This window comes from Caloenas nicobarica, chromosome 16, assembly GCF_036013445.1.
Source record: "Caloenas nicobarica isolate bCalNic1 chromosome 16, bCalNic1.hap1, whole genome shotgun sequence".
NCBI lineage: Eukaryota > Metazoa > Chordata > Aves > Columbiformes > Columbidae > Caloenas > Caloenas nicobarica.
The window spans coordinates 1,179,053-1,196,584 of record NC_088260.1 but is presented as its reverse complement, the minus strand read 5'-3'; the positions used below and the strand labels follow the sequence as shown (position 1 = coordinate 1,196,584).

Here is a 17,532-nt window from a genome sequence, read left to right as displayed (position 1 = left end):
GTATTGAAATGTAAGGCACATTAAGGGTAAATTTTCTGAAAGTTATTAAAGGAGATTTATTTGCTAAATTTCTATTAATATTAATGGGAATTTCCCAGCCACATTGCTAGACACCACTCTGAAAATGAACCCTAACAGCAATTTCTCAGGCTCCTTGATTCCTGATGCCCACATATAGCAGAATGTACATTACACACAAGTCTAAAATATGGGCTGGGAATCTAGATACCACATTGTCATGGTAAATGACACCTAAACACTTCATCTCACACTCATCTGAGATGTATACAGCGTCTTATAAATGACTTTCTGGAGTGTTTGGCATCGAAAGCCAATACACGCATGTCACTCAAACCTAGCTAAAGGATATGTAGAAAAATATTATCTTGTCACTCTAGAGTGCCTTACTGACTGTCAGTCACTAGGAAACACCGGTGACTGGGTGCTCCTATTGTTGGGCAGCCAAGTTGACAGAGAATTAAATTCTCCTAGTAAAGCAAGGCTTATCTTCTCTAGCAACCAAGGCCCGTTGAAATGGACGCCCAAAAGAGTCCCCTTTTAGACACACATCAAACAGAAGGGTAGCTGCAAGTATTAGACACTGTGTCTCAGACTGATGATACCAGTTGCCCCTTTCAAATTTTTCTTCCAAACACAGAGCATCTCTAGAGGTCTTTACTCCACCATCTTTCTAGAGTCAGAAATGAAGTCAAAAGAAAGCCCTACAACCAAAGGCGCTTTTCCCTGTAAAACATAAGCCTCTTCTACTTTTCCTCTGAATTAATTTCTGTTCAAACTATAACGTTTCCTTTGCAGTATCATTTCATGTCACAGAGGAGACTCCTGGTTAAGTTTTCTTGTTATTAAAAAGGCTTTTTTTTCCCTTTCCTTCTCATCTAGTTTAGGTTTCTCCTCTTAAGGAACAAACTCCTCGAACCTCTAATGCTTCCCTTGCTTTGAACATCCATCGTGAAAGACATTTACGAGCTTTCCTGGGAGTTGCTTGGGTACTGAAGGGCTCTGGCATCCACAGCAGCGCCGAGCCCGTAGGTCACTGGGGAACACTGAGCCCTGCGGAGCTGGGCCAGGAAAGGTGGAGGGATGGAAGAGCGATGGAAAAGAACCTGACATATCGGCAAGAGCCAACATGCCACTGAGAAAGCGGCATTTGGGTTGGACAGGTGGATTAACGGGGAGGAAGCAGAGCAATTCAATATATGCAAATCACACAGCCATATTTAATCGTGTGAATCCGTCCTCACAATAGAACATTGTATGGCACAAAAAGTCCCTGAGGGTTCATCTTTTGGCTTACTCTGAAGTGTTAAAGGTTTACCATTTGAGAATTAATGTTTACAAGTTCTGAAAACAATAGACACTGTGAGCAGAAATACTAAGAAGCACTTTGGTAGGCATGCAAAAACATATCCTTCGTAATCTGTGCAGCCTTTCAGACTGACGACGCTTTGACTCTTAGCAGCAAAACCCTCCTCATTTCATCTGGCATGTGTTCAAGCAGCCCTGATTCTAGAAATGCTTTTATCTATTTACTTTAACAGCTTCTTTGCCCAAGTCTAGCACAATACTTCCCTGGCCCTCAAAATATAATCTTCGCCCTCTTCCCAACCGCTTTGTAAACATTTTTTTTTTATAATACCAGTAATCAGAAAAACACACGTCTTGAGGCTTGGAGCCACCTGCCTGCATTGGCTAATCTTTCAAGAGCTTCTATACGATTCTCAAAATCCTTCTTATTAGGCAATTTGCTTCTTACCACTCAGCGCTATGGCTGACCCTTATTTTTCCAACAACATACCCTATTTTATCTTCTTTTTCTCATCGCTATTCTTAGCTCCTGGCCACACACAGTGTGTGATGGATCCCTTGTAATAGGAATGGCTCTTTCTCCCTCCCAGCCTTCTCTCCTTCAACCTCTGTCTACATTACCCTATTTCCACATAAATAAAGGAATTCCTGTGTAAGTAGAAAACCTTTTTGTAACCTCTTCCTTCGTATCCTACCACTACACATACATTGAGGGTGCATCAGTTTGTCACAGCACACAAACAGTCTGGCACATACACAACAGATTTATAATAGTCCCTTTTAAATTATACATATGCTATTGATTGTGTGTATTAATGGAACACTTTATGTGCAAAAGTAATGAACATACATTTGTAGTTAAAATAATTGGAGCTATGCAAAGTGATCACAATGAAAATTTAAAACCCACCTAATTTAAAGACTCTGTTTGGCTTTCATTTTGCAAAATTAATTGAAGCCAAAACACAGTTTCCCCCTTTAATTCTTTTGCTACAAAATACAGCATTTCCATACATTTCTGGTTTGGGAAAAAAAAAAAGCTTCTATATTTGAAATAATGCATTTTTTATTAACTCTACCATGAAGTTTAGTGTTTCAGCAAACATCCAACTATTTCACAGCATCCCTGAGAGAAGGAACGGTCCAAAACAAGCAATGGTCCATGGACTCTACATACATACAAATATGTATACACAGACTTATGTACACAAACAGGCAGATGAATTATCAAGATGTGGAGACAGAATGTGTGTATGTGTGCTGCAGAAAGAGGGCATGTTTAATAAAGGGAATAACAGGACCTGGAAAAGAACACGTAACATGTTTGTGACGAAGTCCGGCTTTCTGATGTGTCCTATATTGGAAAGCATTGTAATATTTGATTCTAAATTTCAGAAAGCTGAAAGTTCTTAGAGAGACATAAATAAAGCGGTATTGGAAAAAAATACCCTAGACTCAAATTATTTTCACGTGGTCATTTAGCAACAACAACAAAATGAAACCAGTTTCTTATTTAAAAAGAAGTGATTGATATTGCTAATATTTAAACTATGTATAGAAGGGAAATGAAGAATCTCAGTTATGTCATAGAGAAAATCATAGAGAAGAAAACATATACTATAAATTGTGTGAGTTTCCCTGAATATCTGCACTGGTTTCCAAATAAAAAGTCCCTGACATGCAAAATCATCGTACCTTGGCAGTGTTCAGTATAGGACTGCAGCATATGAAGAGGTACCTCCAATGTCCCCGGTCTTGTTTTATTTTATCGAGAGCCCCGTTTGCGGGTGTCCCCCCGGAGGGACGGGCGGGGGAACGGGCAGCGGAGCTCTCGCTCCATAACGCACCGTAACCCAAACTCCTCTGACAAAGAAATCAGTGCTGCAGGAGGAGACGTGCCCCCGCTTGGCACGGAATCTCCAACGAACAAAAGGCCTCTTCCAGCCTGGAGATCATCCCTGGAGCACCTCGTTTAATACAAGCATCTGCAGAGAGTATTTTCCCCTCCATGCATCCCACGTCCTTCTTTAACATTTACTGTTCGAGATCAGTAGTCTATACAATTTATCGCACCTGTCAAGGCTGATTTATTCATGTGATGTGGCAGTAATCAAAGACTGAGATCGATGTGCCAGCAAACCCTGACGTTTCTTCATATTTTAAAGTCCCATTTGACCTTGAACTGCAGCTAACTGGAGCTGAGCCTGCCAGCGGCTCTGAGGCTCCCTGGGTCTGGCAGGTCTGGGCTAACGGCACGACATCAGGGCAACCAGCGCTTGGACCACGAGCCCAGAAGGATGAACCACACGGGGGCAGGGAAAACAGCACCATTAACACCGCTGGTCCAGCACGTGCATCAGTGCGGACTGTACCTGCAGATCCCCGCAGTGCAATGTTCGGGAGTCAAAGAATCTCTTGCCGAGGGGTAAAAAGGGTGAGGGAGAGGAGCGAAGGAGGAATACGATGTGTCTGCCCGCAGCAGCACCAGGAGGACACCCCGCGCCATCCCCAGCAGGACAGACAGACGCCCCACGCCCTCCCCAGCAGACGCTGCCAGGCTGGTCCCACGTGTTGAGACAAGGGAAGAGACAGAAAATAACGTCACGGTCCGTCCCTGGGGGGACAGGGAGCGGCTGCCGATCCAGGCACCACAGGCAATGCAGGAGACCCGTCAGGAGCTCTGTGACCTGCCAGGTACCTGCCAGCACATCGCGGCAAAGTCAGCTGGAAACCGGGACGGAAAAAACACGTCGGGAAAGTTGCTTTGAATATGCTCTTGCATTCCTGCTCAGGAACAGGCTTTGGAATTTGCCCATTCCTCTTGAAGTCCATCGCCCGTGTCCTCTCCTCACTCGATCACGCCCTGAAGGAACACGGGAATTTTAAGTACAGTGGGTCCAACACGTGCCTGGGCTGTAACCTCCAGTCACCATTTCAGGCCTTGAGTTCAGAACCATTAGTAGAGAAATAGAACAAAGTATATTTAAAATAGTTTCAACCTGGGTTTTGCTATAAAATAGCTCTCTAACATCCTGTGAGGACATAGAGCCTCCTGCCTCAGTTTCCCCTTGGTTAAATGGAGGAATACTTACTTACCTGCTCTCCCAGGAGGAGCTTTGAAGTTATGAATGGTTTGTTTTTCTGCTGATAAGAAGATATTTGTGTAAATGACATGCTATCAGAGATTCAGAGGAAATCTAAGTGACATTTTAGGTAGAAATATGCAGCTACAGTTTTACTGAAACATGCAAATAGATTATTTCATTACAGTCAAAACACTTGAATATGTAACACGCATTTGCACCTAACACAGATTTTGCAGACGGATTCTGATGCTTGTCTGGGTCTCCCTGGCTGCATTTCTCACACTATAAATACTGTATGTCACATTAAATATGATTTTTCAGTGAGATCTGCCTTTTATAAGCCTAGAATACAAACAGAAATGACAGATATGCCATTTTATGTTTGTTTTTCCTTTCTTTGAAATAGCCATCCGCTTTCCATTGTGTTGGAAGAAAAGTAGCTGGCATTTTGATCAATACATTAGTGCATGTTATATATATGTTTAACATTGCCATGTGATCTAATCTGATGTTCATGGAAGAGAAACAATGACAAATGAGGATGCAAAGGTAATTTACCTGTATGGATCCAGACTAGTTGCAGGACTCAAGCAGTGAAACTTCATATGGAGCGATGGAAGTTACGATAAACATGCTAACAAAGCATTTCAGCCAACCTGGTTCCCTATTTTTCTTATGTAGCAAACAAAACTTGAGGGAGACTATCTTGGAACTGTTTAAGGAAGGCTTTAAAGTGCTTGACCTACTACACAACACAGCTGCCCTGGCTGGGGGCTCCTTTTGTGAATATTCCCATTGCACTACACAGACCATTAAAACCAAATTTATAGAAGACTTGCATTACACATTTCTCATTGGTGGCTAATCTGCTGCTGCCTTCAACAGAAAATAGTTTGTCTCTTTCATGCACAGTGTTAAGTTGCTTTTTTTTCCTCCCCCTGTGTATTACATACAGCACAGATAATGACACAATTTTCTGGCACTAAGGAGTGAACCTTTATTCAACGACACAGGTACACGCATTATTCTTTTCCTGCTCCTCAGCTCGGAGGCATCTGTCACACAGGTCAGCTCAAAATGCTTTGGTCTATTCAGGCAACACTATTGCAAGGATAATTATTAGTCAGTTAGACATTTCTTTAGCAAACGGCAAAAAATACAGTAAAAAATATCATATTACCTCCTGAAGTTTTGCAGGCAGAACCAAACCAAACCAAAGCCAAACCTCCAACGCCACCCCCCTCCAAACCCACAACTCAAAGATTTGCTCTGTTTTCGTCATGTTTATGTGACTAGGACGCTTCCACTCACCAGTGGTACGGATTTCTATGCCTCTGTTTAACATCGTAAACAATGGTGGCTTGAATTTTCTCCAAGGGTAGCACCTCAGCAACAGATGGCAAGTTATACGTTTCAACAGCTACAACCCCACGTGCAGACACTGAAGTCAGGACTGGAGGGTCCTGTAAATGCAAGAGCTCACCGCTACGGCTGAAGGACGCTCTCCCCAGCGAGGTGCTTTGCCCGGAGGACGGTTCCCACGCAAACCCTTCGGGCAGCGCAGGCTCCCGGGCAGCTCTGGCCACAGCCGCGGGCAGCAGGTCGGGCCACGGGTCTCGCGCCCCCGGCTGCTCCGCCAGGACCCACCCGGGCTGTTGTTCTGCGTCAGGGACCCGCACACAGGACACGGACACCGACACCAGCACCAGCCGGCGCTTTGCTCCGAGCGCAGGAGCTCAGGCTGGAAGGACTAATCCCATCCCCACAGCCCTGCGTGCTCCCCAGAGGGCCAGATTAAACCTCTCATCCCCAGAAAAACAAGACCCACCTGGGGAGGTCATCAAAAGGGCAATTAGAGAACAGGCATCTCCCTGCCCTGGGAACAACTGCTATCCTGGAATACTTCTGCATTTCATCTTTTCGAGTGGAAAGAAGATGTTTTCCCCAGCAGTGATATATATACTTTTGAAGAATTCTGAAAGACGTTCAAATTGGTTCTAAAAAAATCAAAGAACCTTTTTGCCAGGTGTACTGAGACCCAGCTAAGGACTGACACCTGCGTACCCAACAGCCCCAGCCAGGCTTTCGCTAATCGGCAGCAAAACAGAGAGTTCTACAGAACACTTGGAGTTCTGGACGAGTTATTATTTTGCAATAGAAAATATGTTGCATCAGAAAGTTTCTGACCAGCTGTAGCTAATCTGCAGGCTTTTGGTTCAGTCTCATCATTAGGCGAGTGAAACCTCTTTCAACCTCAACACAATTAGCAGGCGCAACTGCTCTGCATTTCCCCTCTCTCATATTTGCCACTGTGGAGGAACCTGTGTTAGATTTAGATTAAACCTGCAGGAAAGTGGCTGAGAAGAAAGCAGCAAAGACTAAGGAAGCATTTTCTTGCCTCAGTTCTTTTGCTGTTGATCTCTTTCTGAAATTCCCAGCCTTGTGCTTTTATAATGTCCTAGTACATGAAAGAGTTTGTAACATAAAATGTTACACTCGATGGAGCATGATGTGATACTGAAGCCAGATGGCCAGATGCTCTTTTCTGAGCTATTTCCAACGCTCCCACTTTAGAAAGTGTTTTTAACGGTATTCACAAGCTCTAGTCCCGTAGTTTGCTGGCAATTTCATGCTAGAGCACCATTGGACTATGTTCTGATGAAAACATTGTTTTCCGTTCAAGGTTACAGTTATTTTCAATTTAATAAAAAAAAAAAGCAGCGCGCCGTGGTTCAAAGAAATTGCAGACAGGTAGGGAGTTGGATTGTCTCCCCAGAAAGAAGATCATGCATCCCATTTAGAGTACAATTAAGACTACATAAATGATCTGGTAGGAGAAAAACCTAATTACTCTAAGTCAGAAGAGGCCAAGGGCCATGTTGTAGCTGTTTGGCTTTGCTTTACGTGTTCTTCACACTCCTCTTTCACACGGGAAGACCCTTTACACGGAAAACCCTCCGGTTTGAAACGCGGTTCATGTCAGACGGACGAAGGAGGAAAAGGAGCTGTGAATTAATGTAATCCAGGCACCACGAATTCAATCCTTTCATGATTTCTTAATGCTTGACTTTACAAGCTTAACATGCTTTTACCTTAGGAAATGCCTACAAAACTGCTAAATTAAACCGGAGATGGAAAAGAGGACACCTTTACATACATGGCTTATCTCATAGAGTGCAACCTAGGGAATTTATCACCGAGATCTCTGCAATCGGCAGCTTCCAATAACAGGAGATTACATCACTTATTAGGATTTTGCTTCAGTAGTGCAGAGTTCAGTGGAGAACTGCTCAGAAACATTTAAATAGCATTTAACTTCATACCGAAAATGCTGATTTATCACAGTCCTGAGGGACAGGCGCGTCTAAGGACAGAGCCCGCTACATTTGCAGATGCCAGCAATTGTGCATTTTTGTTAACACCAACGAGGTGATTAAATTCAATTCAAATTGAAAAGACTTCTTTTAAAACTTTTCATTTGAAACTGAATTAACTTATACTAAAAATTACTGCTTGGGAAAGGTCAAAATAAAAGTGAAGTACTTTTGGATTTACAGAAATAAGACATTTTGATTAACCTATATTTTTGTACAATTTTCAATTGTATTTTACCAGAGTATGTTGGAAAAAACCCTTGAAATTTTGAGAAACTCTCCAGAATGAGGTTCCTGCTCACCTCTCAGCTCCAGGACTAGGGGCCTGGCCTCGTGAATCACACAGGCTAAGCAGCGTTGTCCAGAATTCAGAATTAACGTTTGCTATACATAAACCTGCTGACGTTTTTATTGCAGCATATCAGCCTAGAATCTGTATTTAAAACACTGACTGCTCAAAAGAATCTAAATCTCCTTAGCTAAAGGTAATAAAATCAGGTCAAGAATTCACTACTCAACAATCTACCATTAGCATTTCTCTTCAGAGAAACTGTAGTTCATCTATTTTTAAAGAAAGTAAAGCTGGGCATTATAGCGTAAGTTTGGAAAGTATAATGATTTTCTTTTTAAAGTTGATGCTGGCCATAAAAAACCTTTGCTTTCAGTTGCCAGTACGGCAATATATTTTTTATTTAATTTGTTTGCATTCTTAATGGTGGAAGCAGAATTTTATTTGTACTAGAGCATCCTTTAAAATAAATGCTTGATTTCTTCCCACCCACCATTGCAGTTGATGGGTACAAAATAAAAAGAACAGCAGTTCATTCACCTCATCACAGGAGCACCGGGGAAGAGAGAGATCCTTAGTGCAATGATTAATGGCTCACTATAAAAAGATGCATCATAAACCACCTGTATTAGGTCAAATCATAAACTGGGCTTTTCATGTTTATACGATCCCTTTCTAAATAATTAAGTGGCTGTAGCTCCCGCTAGGAAGGGAACACACATGGCACTTGCAAACATGCCGTTTCTTACAGGGTCATCATTTGGGACCCTCGTTTAGAGGGTTCCCTGTTCCTCTACAGAGGAGCATGGCTCGAATTCTTCTTACCATTGGGACATCTCTCTGTACTACAGGTCAGAGACACCACTCGATGTCCAGCAGCAGCAAAGATGAACACGATCTACCCTGAGTTTAGGGTGTCTTCTTCAGGCAGAGACACAGCCACAGCTTTGCTGTGGGAGAAAGTACCATTATTTTCTTTATTTGTGCCTCCAGGCTGGGAAGAGGACGGGTGAACCAGGGCTGAAACGAAAACGGGGCTGTGTGCGGACGAGGCAGAGCCAGAGAATAGCGCTCTCTGTCCATAACAGAATTCAGTCCTGTATTTATCCATCTTGCAGTGAAACTGTCATCTTTGAAAAATATAGTACAAGATGACATTATATAAGTGTCCATCTATTTCCTCACTATCACAAGCCTGCAATCATGTCCATCTCCCTTTTATTTCTCAGAACAGCTGGTGCTTTTTCTCAACCAAACCAGAATCTCCTGAGCTTGGCAAACAGATATTGGCCTCATTGCAAAGCTGCCGCAACAGGAGAATGTCGCAGCTCTAACCAATATGAAGATTATACCAAAAATAATATTAATTAAGAAAAAAAAGAGCTGCAGAGCCCTAAATATTTACAGTAGAAGTGGTAAGCCCAGTCGGTTTATACACTGCTTACTCAATACAGAAAATCACTTAGCTTAATTATTTAAATATTTCCATCTATGGAATTTTAAAAAAGGAAAAGTCAATAGACGGATACCCAAGATGATGATTTTTAATAAACAATAGATTTAAGAGGGATTAGCTGGGTTATCAAACAGTATTCTCCCAAATCAGCTCATTAGTTTCACTGACTTTCCCTATTTCACTTTATTAAAACAATTTAAATGAGGGTTCATTAGATGCAATGTAATCTAATTCAGACACTCCAAGCCTAATCCTTTTTCTTTTAGCAGTAACATGATAATAGTTTGCAAAAAAGTTTAAAGGATTATTGTTACAGCTATTTAAAATAGGAACTGTTTTCAGCCAAACACGTGCCACCACTTCCCAGCATTTTCTTATTTATTATTATATTCTTTCTTTACTCATTCATATATTTGCTCCTTCCCTTTTCTGTATTTCTTTGCTCCACACAAGCGGAGTCACACATGGGCAACAGCATCTCCCTGTGCAGGGAAATGCCAACTAACCCTGTGTGGGTCAGCACACCAGCCCTTGGGAGGGGAGGGATTTTTTGCAACTTTGAGATTCTGGAGATTAAAAAAAAAAACCCAAACCAACTTTGTGAATTCCCAATGATTTTATAAATATCCTAGAGGACACGGAGGAAGTTGCAGCGTATTTTCATACTGCTAGTTTCTGACAGCTGTGAAAGACACACAGAGGGGAACACACGTAGGACTTGCAAATTGGGAGGCAGACACTGGATATTACTCACCTTGCTAGGCTGAAAACAGAGACTAATTGATCCATGCTGTGGACATACAGGTTATTTCAGAACGAGCTCACTCATAGTCCTGTACTTTCATAAAGCTTTTTTTCAAACAGTAGGGTTAATTATTCTTTATAGGGCAAAAAAACCTCCAAGCAAAAATAAATGAACCAACCCCAAACAAAGAGAAACCCCAAAGAATGAGAGCTGGTTCCTAGATCCTGGGTTTCTGCAGATTTCACACGTTTCCTACCCCTGAAAACCTGTTCTCGCTCACTTCAAATCCCGCTCTCTTCAAGCAAGTGACATTTCATAATCCTATTAAAACCTTTGCCTCTGTTTACCAGGAGCCCTAATCGTACTCAGCAAGCTCTTCTCGTCTAAGGAAGAGCGACAGCTTTCATATTTCTAAGGAAGCTTATTCATCAGCCACGCCAGCGTTTTGCCAGAGCGTTCAATCTATTCTGGGAGCAGCCATGTGGAAAAAGTTTCAAACAGCTCCAAGCCCCGCACAATGATAAAGGAAAGCTCACACAATCCTGGTAATAGCCTGACCCTCTTAAGGAAAATTGGATGATTTGTGGTAGCAGTTTTTCTGTCCCTGTGTGAATTCTGAACCTTTAAGCATAAGCAGTGTATTCACACGGTACTATTACAAACCCTATCCCTCTTGCGATGCTGGAATAATAAATACACACCCATATGTGAAAATAAACTCTTGCTGCAATGACCTTCTTCCTCAGCCCACGAGTGTGAAGGAGTTTGTAGCCATTTTAGAAAAAACCAGTCAGGTAAAGAATGGACTCATCTGATGTTCGGTGTTTCACCAAGAGCAGAATCTATGCTTTAATGAGCACATTACTTGCACCAGGGACGTGTTACTGTGGGGCAGGGAATAAAGAGTAAGGGGAAACCAATTAAACAGTCAGCTTTATAATGAGGAAACTGTGTTCACGCAACAATAAGTGGCCTAGTTTTCAAGTGCTAAGCAAAGACACGTTGCTTGGACTTCAGAAGGACTTTCTGGCAAGCAGCACCTTCCAAGCAAGGATCACAAGTATCAAACCTCCTGTTGGCCCAGAGCCCAGGGTGGGCTGCCACTGTCCGGTGTCATCTCTGCACTGACCTGTCCCACAGGATCCAATACCTGCACCCCAGAGTTCTTATTCACTAAGGCCCCTAAAGTTTTAAAATACCACACCATGTGTGCTACGTAGAACATCACGACTGGCTTCTGCCAGCCTGGCCTGAGCTTTCTGCTGGCTCTGCGTCTGCCAGGCCACGAGCGTTCAGCATCGTCGAAGACTTACTGCAGCTGTTTGCACAAGCAACGCCACTGGGAAAGGGGAAAATCTGTCTCAGTGGGTTCAGACACTGACAGAATGAACCAATAAACCATATTTCTGACTGTTGTCAGTTCTCTCAAGGCCAGTAAGGCCAGGAACATTCATTTACTGGGACTGTCAGTTCCAGATAGCGTTGCAATATCAGTTAATCCAGTGCAATAGCCCATCAGTCAGACGGCAGCTCTGTTGGGCCACGGGCTCCCCGTCTTTCTTTGCAAACAGACATGACACGAAGTCTCTTCTTTGTTACTCACCCTCATGCCTAATTCAATGTTTTCTCCTCCGTAGACCTCCATGCCGGGGTCGAGCAAGCCAATCTCACCAAAATACTCTCGGTCTACTACAAACGAGCATCCAATCATGGCTGGTGTCCTGCACAGAGACATTAGGGCAAAAAATTAAGTTGTTTATTGGCTACTACAGAACGCACCTCATAACAAATGTACACAGACAAAACAGCTCTTAGTCTTCAATTTTACTTTTTCGAGTTCTCTGTTGGTGTGCAATCACATTGCGCTTCATCCCCCGTGGGCAGAGGAGCCTGTGGACCAGAGCCCCCGGCGCCGACACACCGGCCACCGCCGGACCGGCTGCCCGGGACACAGCCCGCGTGGAGAGGCAAGTGCTCCATGCACGTAAGTGAAGCATCAGGTTCTTTTTGCTTTGTGTTATAGACACAACCTCTGTGCTGGGTTGAAGGTAACCACCATACGGAGTAGCACAAGAAACAGACAACACTTATTTGAAGATGAATACACAAAACCACCCCATAACCTTTGTCAGAAATGAGGAGTCGCCTCATCCACATGTTAAAAGCGAGCACATGTCGAGAGCCGCGGATCCAGCAGGGTGTGAAGCCTGGGAAGGGACTCCCTGGACTCAAGAGCAGACAAATTTCAGCCTTTGTGAAGCTGTTCCATGATTAACATTTCTGTGTTTGTTGAGGTCAGTCTTTAGACAAGGAAAAATTTTCAGATGAAGAGACTTTGCCCTCAGATCTGCCACTGACCAACTGCGTGATTTCAGATAAATAATTTCCCTTCTCTGAGCGTCACTTCCTCTATCTGCAAAACTATGGTTCTGTTCTCCTTTACAAAGAAATCTGAAACCTGTCACTGGGAAACACTACGTGCCAACAAATTTTGAGATCATTTACCATACGAACACAAGCATTATTTCAATGCAATATAAGCTAGTGACATTTGCTAGTTTTATTCGTCCACACTTTCTCTGCATCTCCGCGCTGGTCACAACACCTGCCTCTTTAAAATTCAAGGTAGGAGTTCGGTTTTGCTACTATAGCCCACAACGGAAAAATGTAAACTCGATTAAGTTTAAGGTAGAAAACCAACAAGAGCCTGCAGCTCCGTGTGTGACGTGCGGGTTGCACAGTGGCTCCTGCAGGATCCTGTAGCCATCCCCAGTGCGAGACACGGGCCCTGGGACAGACCCCGTGTCGCTGGGATCCTCACAGACCAGGCTGCTGAGCCAGGAAAACGGTAAAATCATTGGAGAAACGGAACACTTCAGGAGCTGACCTGGAAGAATGAGCTGTGCTCCCTCTTCGATTGAAACGGAGGTGATTTTGAACCATCTGGCAGATACATCATCCTTAATGCTGCTATTGTAAAAAGACATCAGGAAAATTCTACTTTATGCCAATTTTCTATTTTCTAGCAGAACAGAGAATGCTCTGTCTATGGCCCATACACACCATGAAAATACCCTATAGAAACAAAGGTGATGGAAAAGGTCCAAAACCTATTTTAAGAAGTCTCATTTGTAATGGACTACTGTTATACTGTCATTATAAAGTCTCTCTTATCCCGGATACCTGCATGGTTTTTTTTCAATTTGTACAGAAAGCTATTCACAAGGTATTTGCCCATGACATTTCAGAAACATATTCACGAGGCAGTTTCATATACATGTGAAAAACTGCCCTGGCTGGGAAAATGAAGACATTTTTACCCACATATTAGTGGATCCTACTGGTAGCAGCAGCTGTTATCACATTAGGTCCTTTTTCTCATCAGCAGCTCACCATTTGTACAGTAGGACATTAGAAAGGCTTCAAATAAATGGCCAAGATACGGTTAGATAAAACAATTCTTTGCTCCTGGGCCTAATGCGTATCCCAACATTGCAGAATACAGTCCAGCCTATGGCAGGAACTATTTGGTATCCTTGAAAAGATTCATTTGCTGAAGTGCTGCTATTACTTACCTCTAATGGACTCTGCTGCAGCACTCACATTACTGGTACCACTTCAGCATCTCTTCCTTGCACTTTTTCTCAGTTTGAAAGCCATTGCAACCTCTCAGATCATTACAAGCCTATACTGCAGTCAGTGCACACCACCCCGCTCATGTTTTCTCTGCATAATTGAAAAAGGCAGCTGTTGATAGAAACACATTTGATCGGCGCTGTTTCTGACAAAGAAGTTGAAATAGCTTGATTAACTCTCACATTCCAGCCTCACAGAGTGAGATGCATTCCCTGGACCATGAGCTGGGGGGACAGGATTCAATGGCATTTCCAAAGACAAATATCTGGCTTTCACAGATGACCTGGGACAGACGTGGGGCTCTCAGCCAGATCCCTGCACCCATTCAGCCAAGGCTGTGAGAACAGAACCTGGGGACAGATTTGCTGCTCAGGAGCTACAAGAAAAAAACTGACAAGCTTAATGATGGGAAGGTTTGTTAACCCCTTTGAAGAGCTATAGCACGTGAAAATGCAACCCAGAGTGCTTGGCTAGGAAAGGCAGAGCAACAGGGATGTAGAATAACTCTCCAATGCCCCACAGATGTGTATTTTTTGGAACAGGTAGGACACCTATCAGAATTGGACAAATGAAAAAGAAACTTCTCTGTTATAGGCTCTGGTGAACCAGCAACTGAAAAGTTGGTCATCATCAATCAGTAGTTGCTAGTTTTACTATTACATGACAGAATGCACAGATGAGCCCCTTGCTGAGCTCTCGTACCCAGAGGGATTTCTGCCCAGGGAAGCCCCAACGTGGCTGCATCTCCACCGCCACGACCAGCGCGGGGCTGGACTCGCGCGCCAGCCGGACACGCACGCCCGGCCGCCGCAGGCAGCAGAACCACGCTGCTGGGGGCACGTCAGACCGCAACGCGCACACACGAGCCAGACACACGTGCTTTCTGCAGTGGCTGGCTCCCTGCGAGTACTGGTACCAAGCTATGGCATATTAAAGCAATAAGTGAGAACATATGCAACAGTGAAATGCACCAGTGCTGCTGGAGGAAGATAAAATGGAAAGCCGCGCGGTGCTTGGCTGGGTGAGGCTGATTGATGTCTCCAGTGTTAGTGGCTGCTGATCAAGAAATCAAACACAGAGCAGTCCATCATAGTCACGGCACGTGAGGGAAGACGAGCCGGAGCTCAGGATACCAGAAACCATCCTTGCTGTTCCAAAAACCAGAACTATCTTCTGCATACAGAAGAAAAACCCAGCTTGTTTCAATGCGTAGTCAAATTCATTAGAAAGCCTCTGAAATAGGATCCTTTGTTACACAGTTTGTTGCCAGACGATAAGGAGGTTTTCGGGCAGTGTGTTCTCAGGAACACAAATGGAAAACGGTGTGATGGACACAGCGTGTCAAAATAACAATCCTCACACAAATCTTCACGTGAGAGACATCTTACATCTCAAATGTCAAACATGCCAAGTGCATTGTCTGTAGAAGCCGATTTGGGGAACATCAATTGTTCTGAATTTCACAGTATTAACATGGGGGAAAAAAAAAAAAAAGAACTGACTTTCAACTGTATCAGAAATCTTTGCAAAATCTGACACTCTATTCTTGCTGTTTCTTTACCTTTGTTTGCACTTCAAGGCTATATTCCCTTTGTCACTTGGACCACAAGGGCTGATCTGACATTTTTTGGTGTGCACTGGACACAAGTGCCCACACGGAGCCCCAGTGACCCCAGGGACATTCCTGCTCCTCCTGCAACGCTCTCAGCTGGATCGCATCACTGTTCGTGTTCAAGAAAGTAGCAGATCAGGCTTCAAATAGAAAACTTCTGAGAAAAGAATTAAGCACATTTGTTGTATAATCCCAGAAAAAACCAGGAATTTGACTCTTTTTTCTAAATGTTTCACTCAATTCTGCAGATCGATGATATTTATTCATACAATGCAAACATCAGAAATGCCAGGGCTCTGATCCTCACTGATACTGGGGTACAGGGGGTTTTTTAACACTGAAAATCTTTAATCCCTTTGGAGATCTGGGAGGAAGCATTCAGCTACAGCAACCACAGAGCCAGTCAAAGGGTTATTAGTTATTAGCCTTTCCTTTTACAAAACACAGAGACACAAAACAAACCCACTGTTCGCTGAAGACAGTGTCAAAGGAGCTTTAAGAGGGACAGTGCCAGCAAGGACTAAATACATTTGCAGTTTTCATGCCGATAAACTGTCCTGCAATCTTATGAATGCACTGAACAGACACAGGGATCCAAACACCACCAATGCTTCGCATACTGGACTGAAACAGAAATCACGGTTGCTGTACGTGCTGTGGAAAGCCGATTACAAAACCAAAGTCTGTACCAAACCAACAGAGACTTTTGAAAAAGTTTGCTCGCTAGCCTGATTTTCGCTTACTTTTGAAAATATACCTGAATTTTTTTACAGCTAGTAAGTTCCCATCACGGGCGCTTTCAAATCTCAGTTCTAAGTACAGACTTCCTGATCCTTTTCATCAATAACACTCACACATTCACTCTTTCCATTACCATAATTACGCTGGCATATCCCTTAAAAGCCACAAAATTGCATTGCATTTCTGCAGGCAGGCATAACGCACCAGCACAGCCAAATGCTTTAGCAAATCCATCCATGTGCTCCTGCTTGGGAGGCCCATCAGAAATCAGTGCAGCGTGGCCATGGAGCGCATGCTCCGCTCTCCCAGGTCGCTCCTTCAGAGCACACGTTCCCAGGGAGACAGGGAAGTGTTCACGCTTCGGCATTGATATCTCTGCATTTTAGGGCATGTAGTTCATAATTTGCAGGAGATACACTTATGCAATCGCATCTCAGTGCTCCTGGTATTTGTCAGCCAGGGTTGGGTGCTCTTCTTGTGCTGCTTGTCTCATGTCTCTGGGCAGTTGATGCACTGTTGAATTGAACGGTTTCTTTGCTCGGGTTCAGAATAAAATCGCTGCTCTCAGGAGCCAGCTGCTTACGTGCATCAGATTCCAACACCGTTCAGTGCTAAGCGTTTGGACCTTATTCACTTCTGTATCAGTCCAGCTCAGTGCCAGTAAAACTCTGGCAAGAGTCTGAACATAAACCTGAGGAAAGCCCATGGTAAATCAGGCCCTGTACTGCTGAAAGGAGACAGACACTTCTTCCAGCATTACAGGGATGAGATTCCTTATTCTCTGTTAAAATGATCTGTAGCTGGATTTGCAAAAGTGCTTTGCAGATGCAGCTTCCATACAGGGGGAGTGCATGAGCTGCCTCCACTGAACCCACGTCTAAGGAACCTGCTGAGGTTTAACCTCTTGGTTCAGTCTTATCTGATATGTGATCACTGTCTCCAGAACGGAAGATACTCAGATACTAGAACAACTCATGTGAAGATTAATACAGTGATTTCACACATAAACTGGAAGTAATGAGGTGTGCAAAACCTTTCAGGAATAAAAGACTGAAACCTTGATGTCAGGAATGAAAGCTTTGGCTGATTAACTTTCCTTCATCGATAAACTATTTCTCAGGGCTGAGTGAAATAGATATAAAACACTTGCACTTTTAAAACAATGTGAGGAGAGCAGGGCACGTTACCCAGGAAAACTGATTTCCTAAGTAATTACTTTCCTGCTTATTGAGGTTTCAAGCTGAGCACAGGGTCAGTGATGAAGGAC

General features: G+C 43.5%; 1 protein-coding gene across 1 annotated transcript in view; it reads right to left on the bottom strand.

Moving 5' to 3' along the window:
* GALNT9 (polypeptide N-acetylgalactosaminyltransferase 9) overlaps positions 1 to 17,532 on the bottom strand; it is a 110,386-nt gene that overhangs the window by 39,370 nt on the left and 53,484 nt on the right. The window contains exon 6 of the mRNA XM_065646474.1: positions 11,880 to 11,997. Coding sequence (XP_065502546.1) covers positions 11,880 to 11,997 — 118 coding nt within the window. The remainder of the gene's footprint in view (positions 1 to 11,879; positions 11,998 to 17,532) is intronic.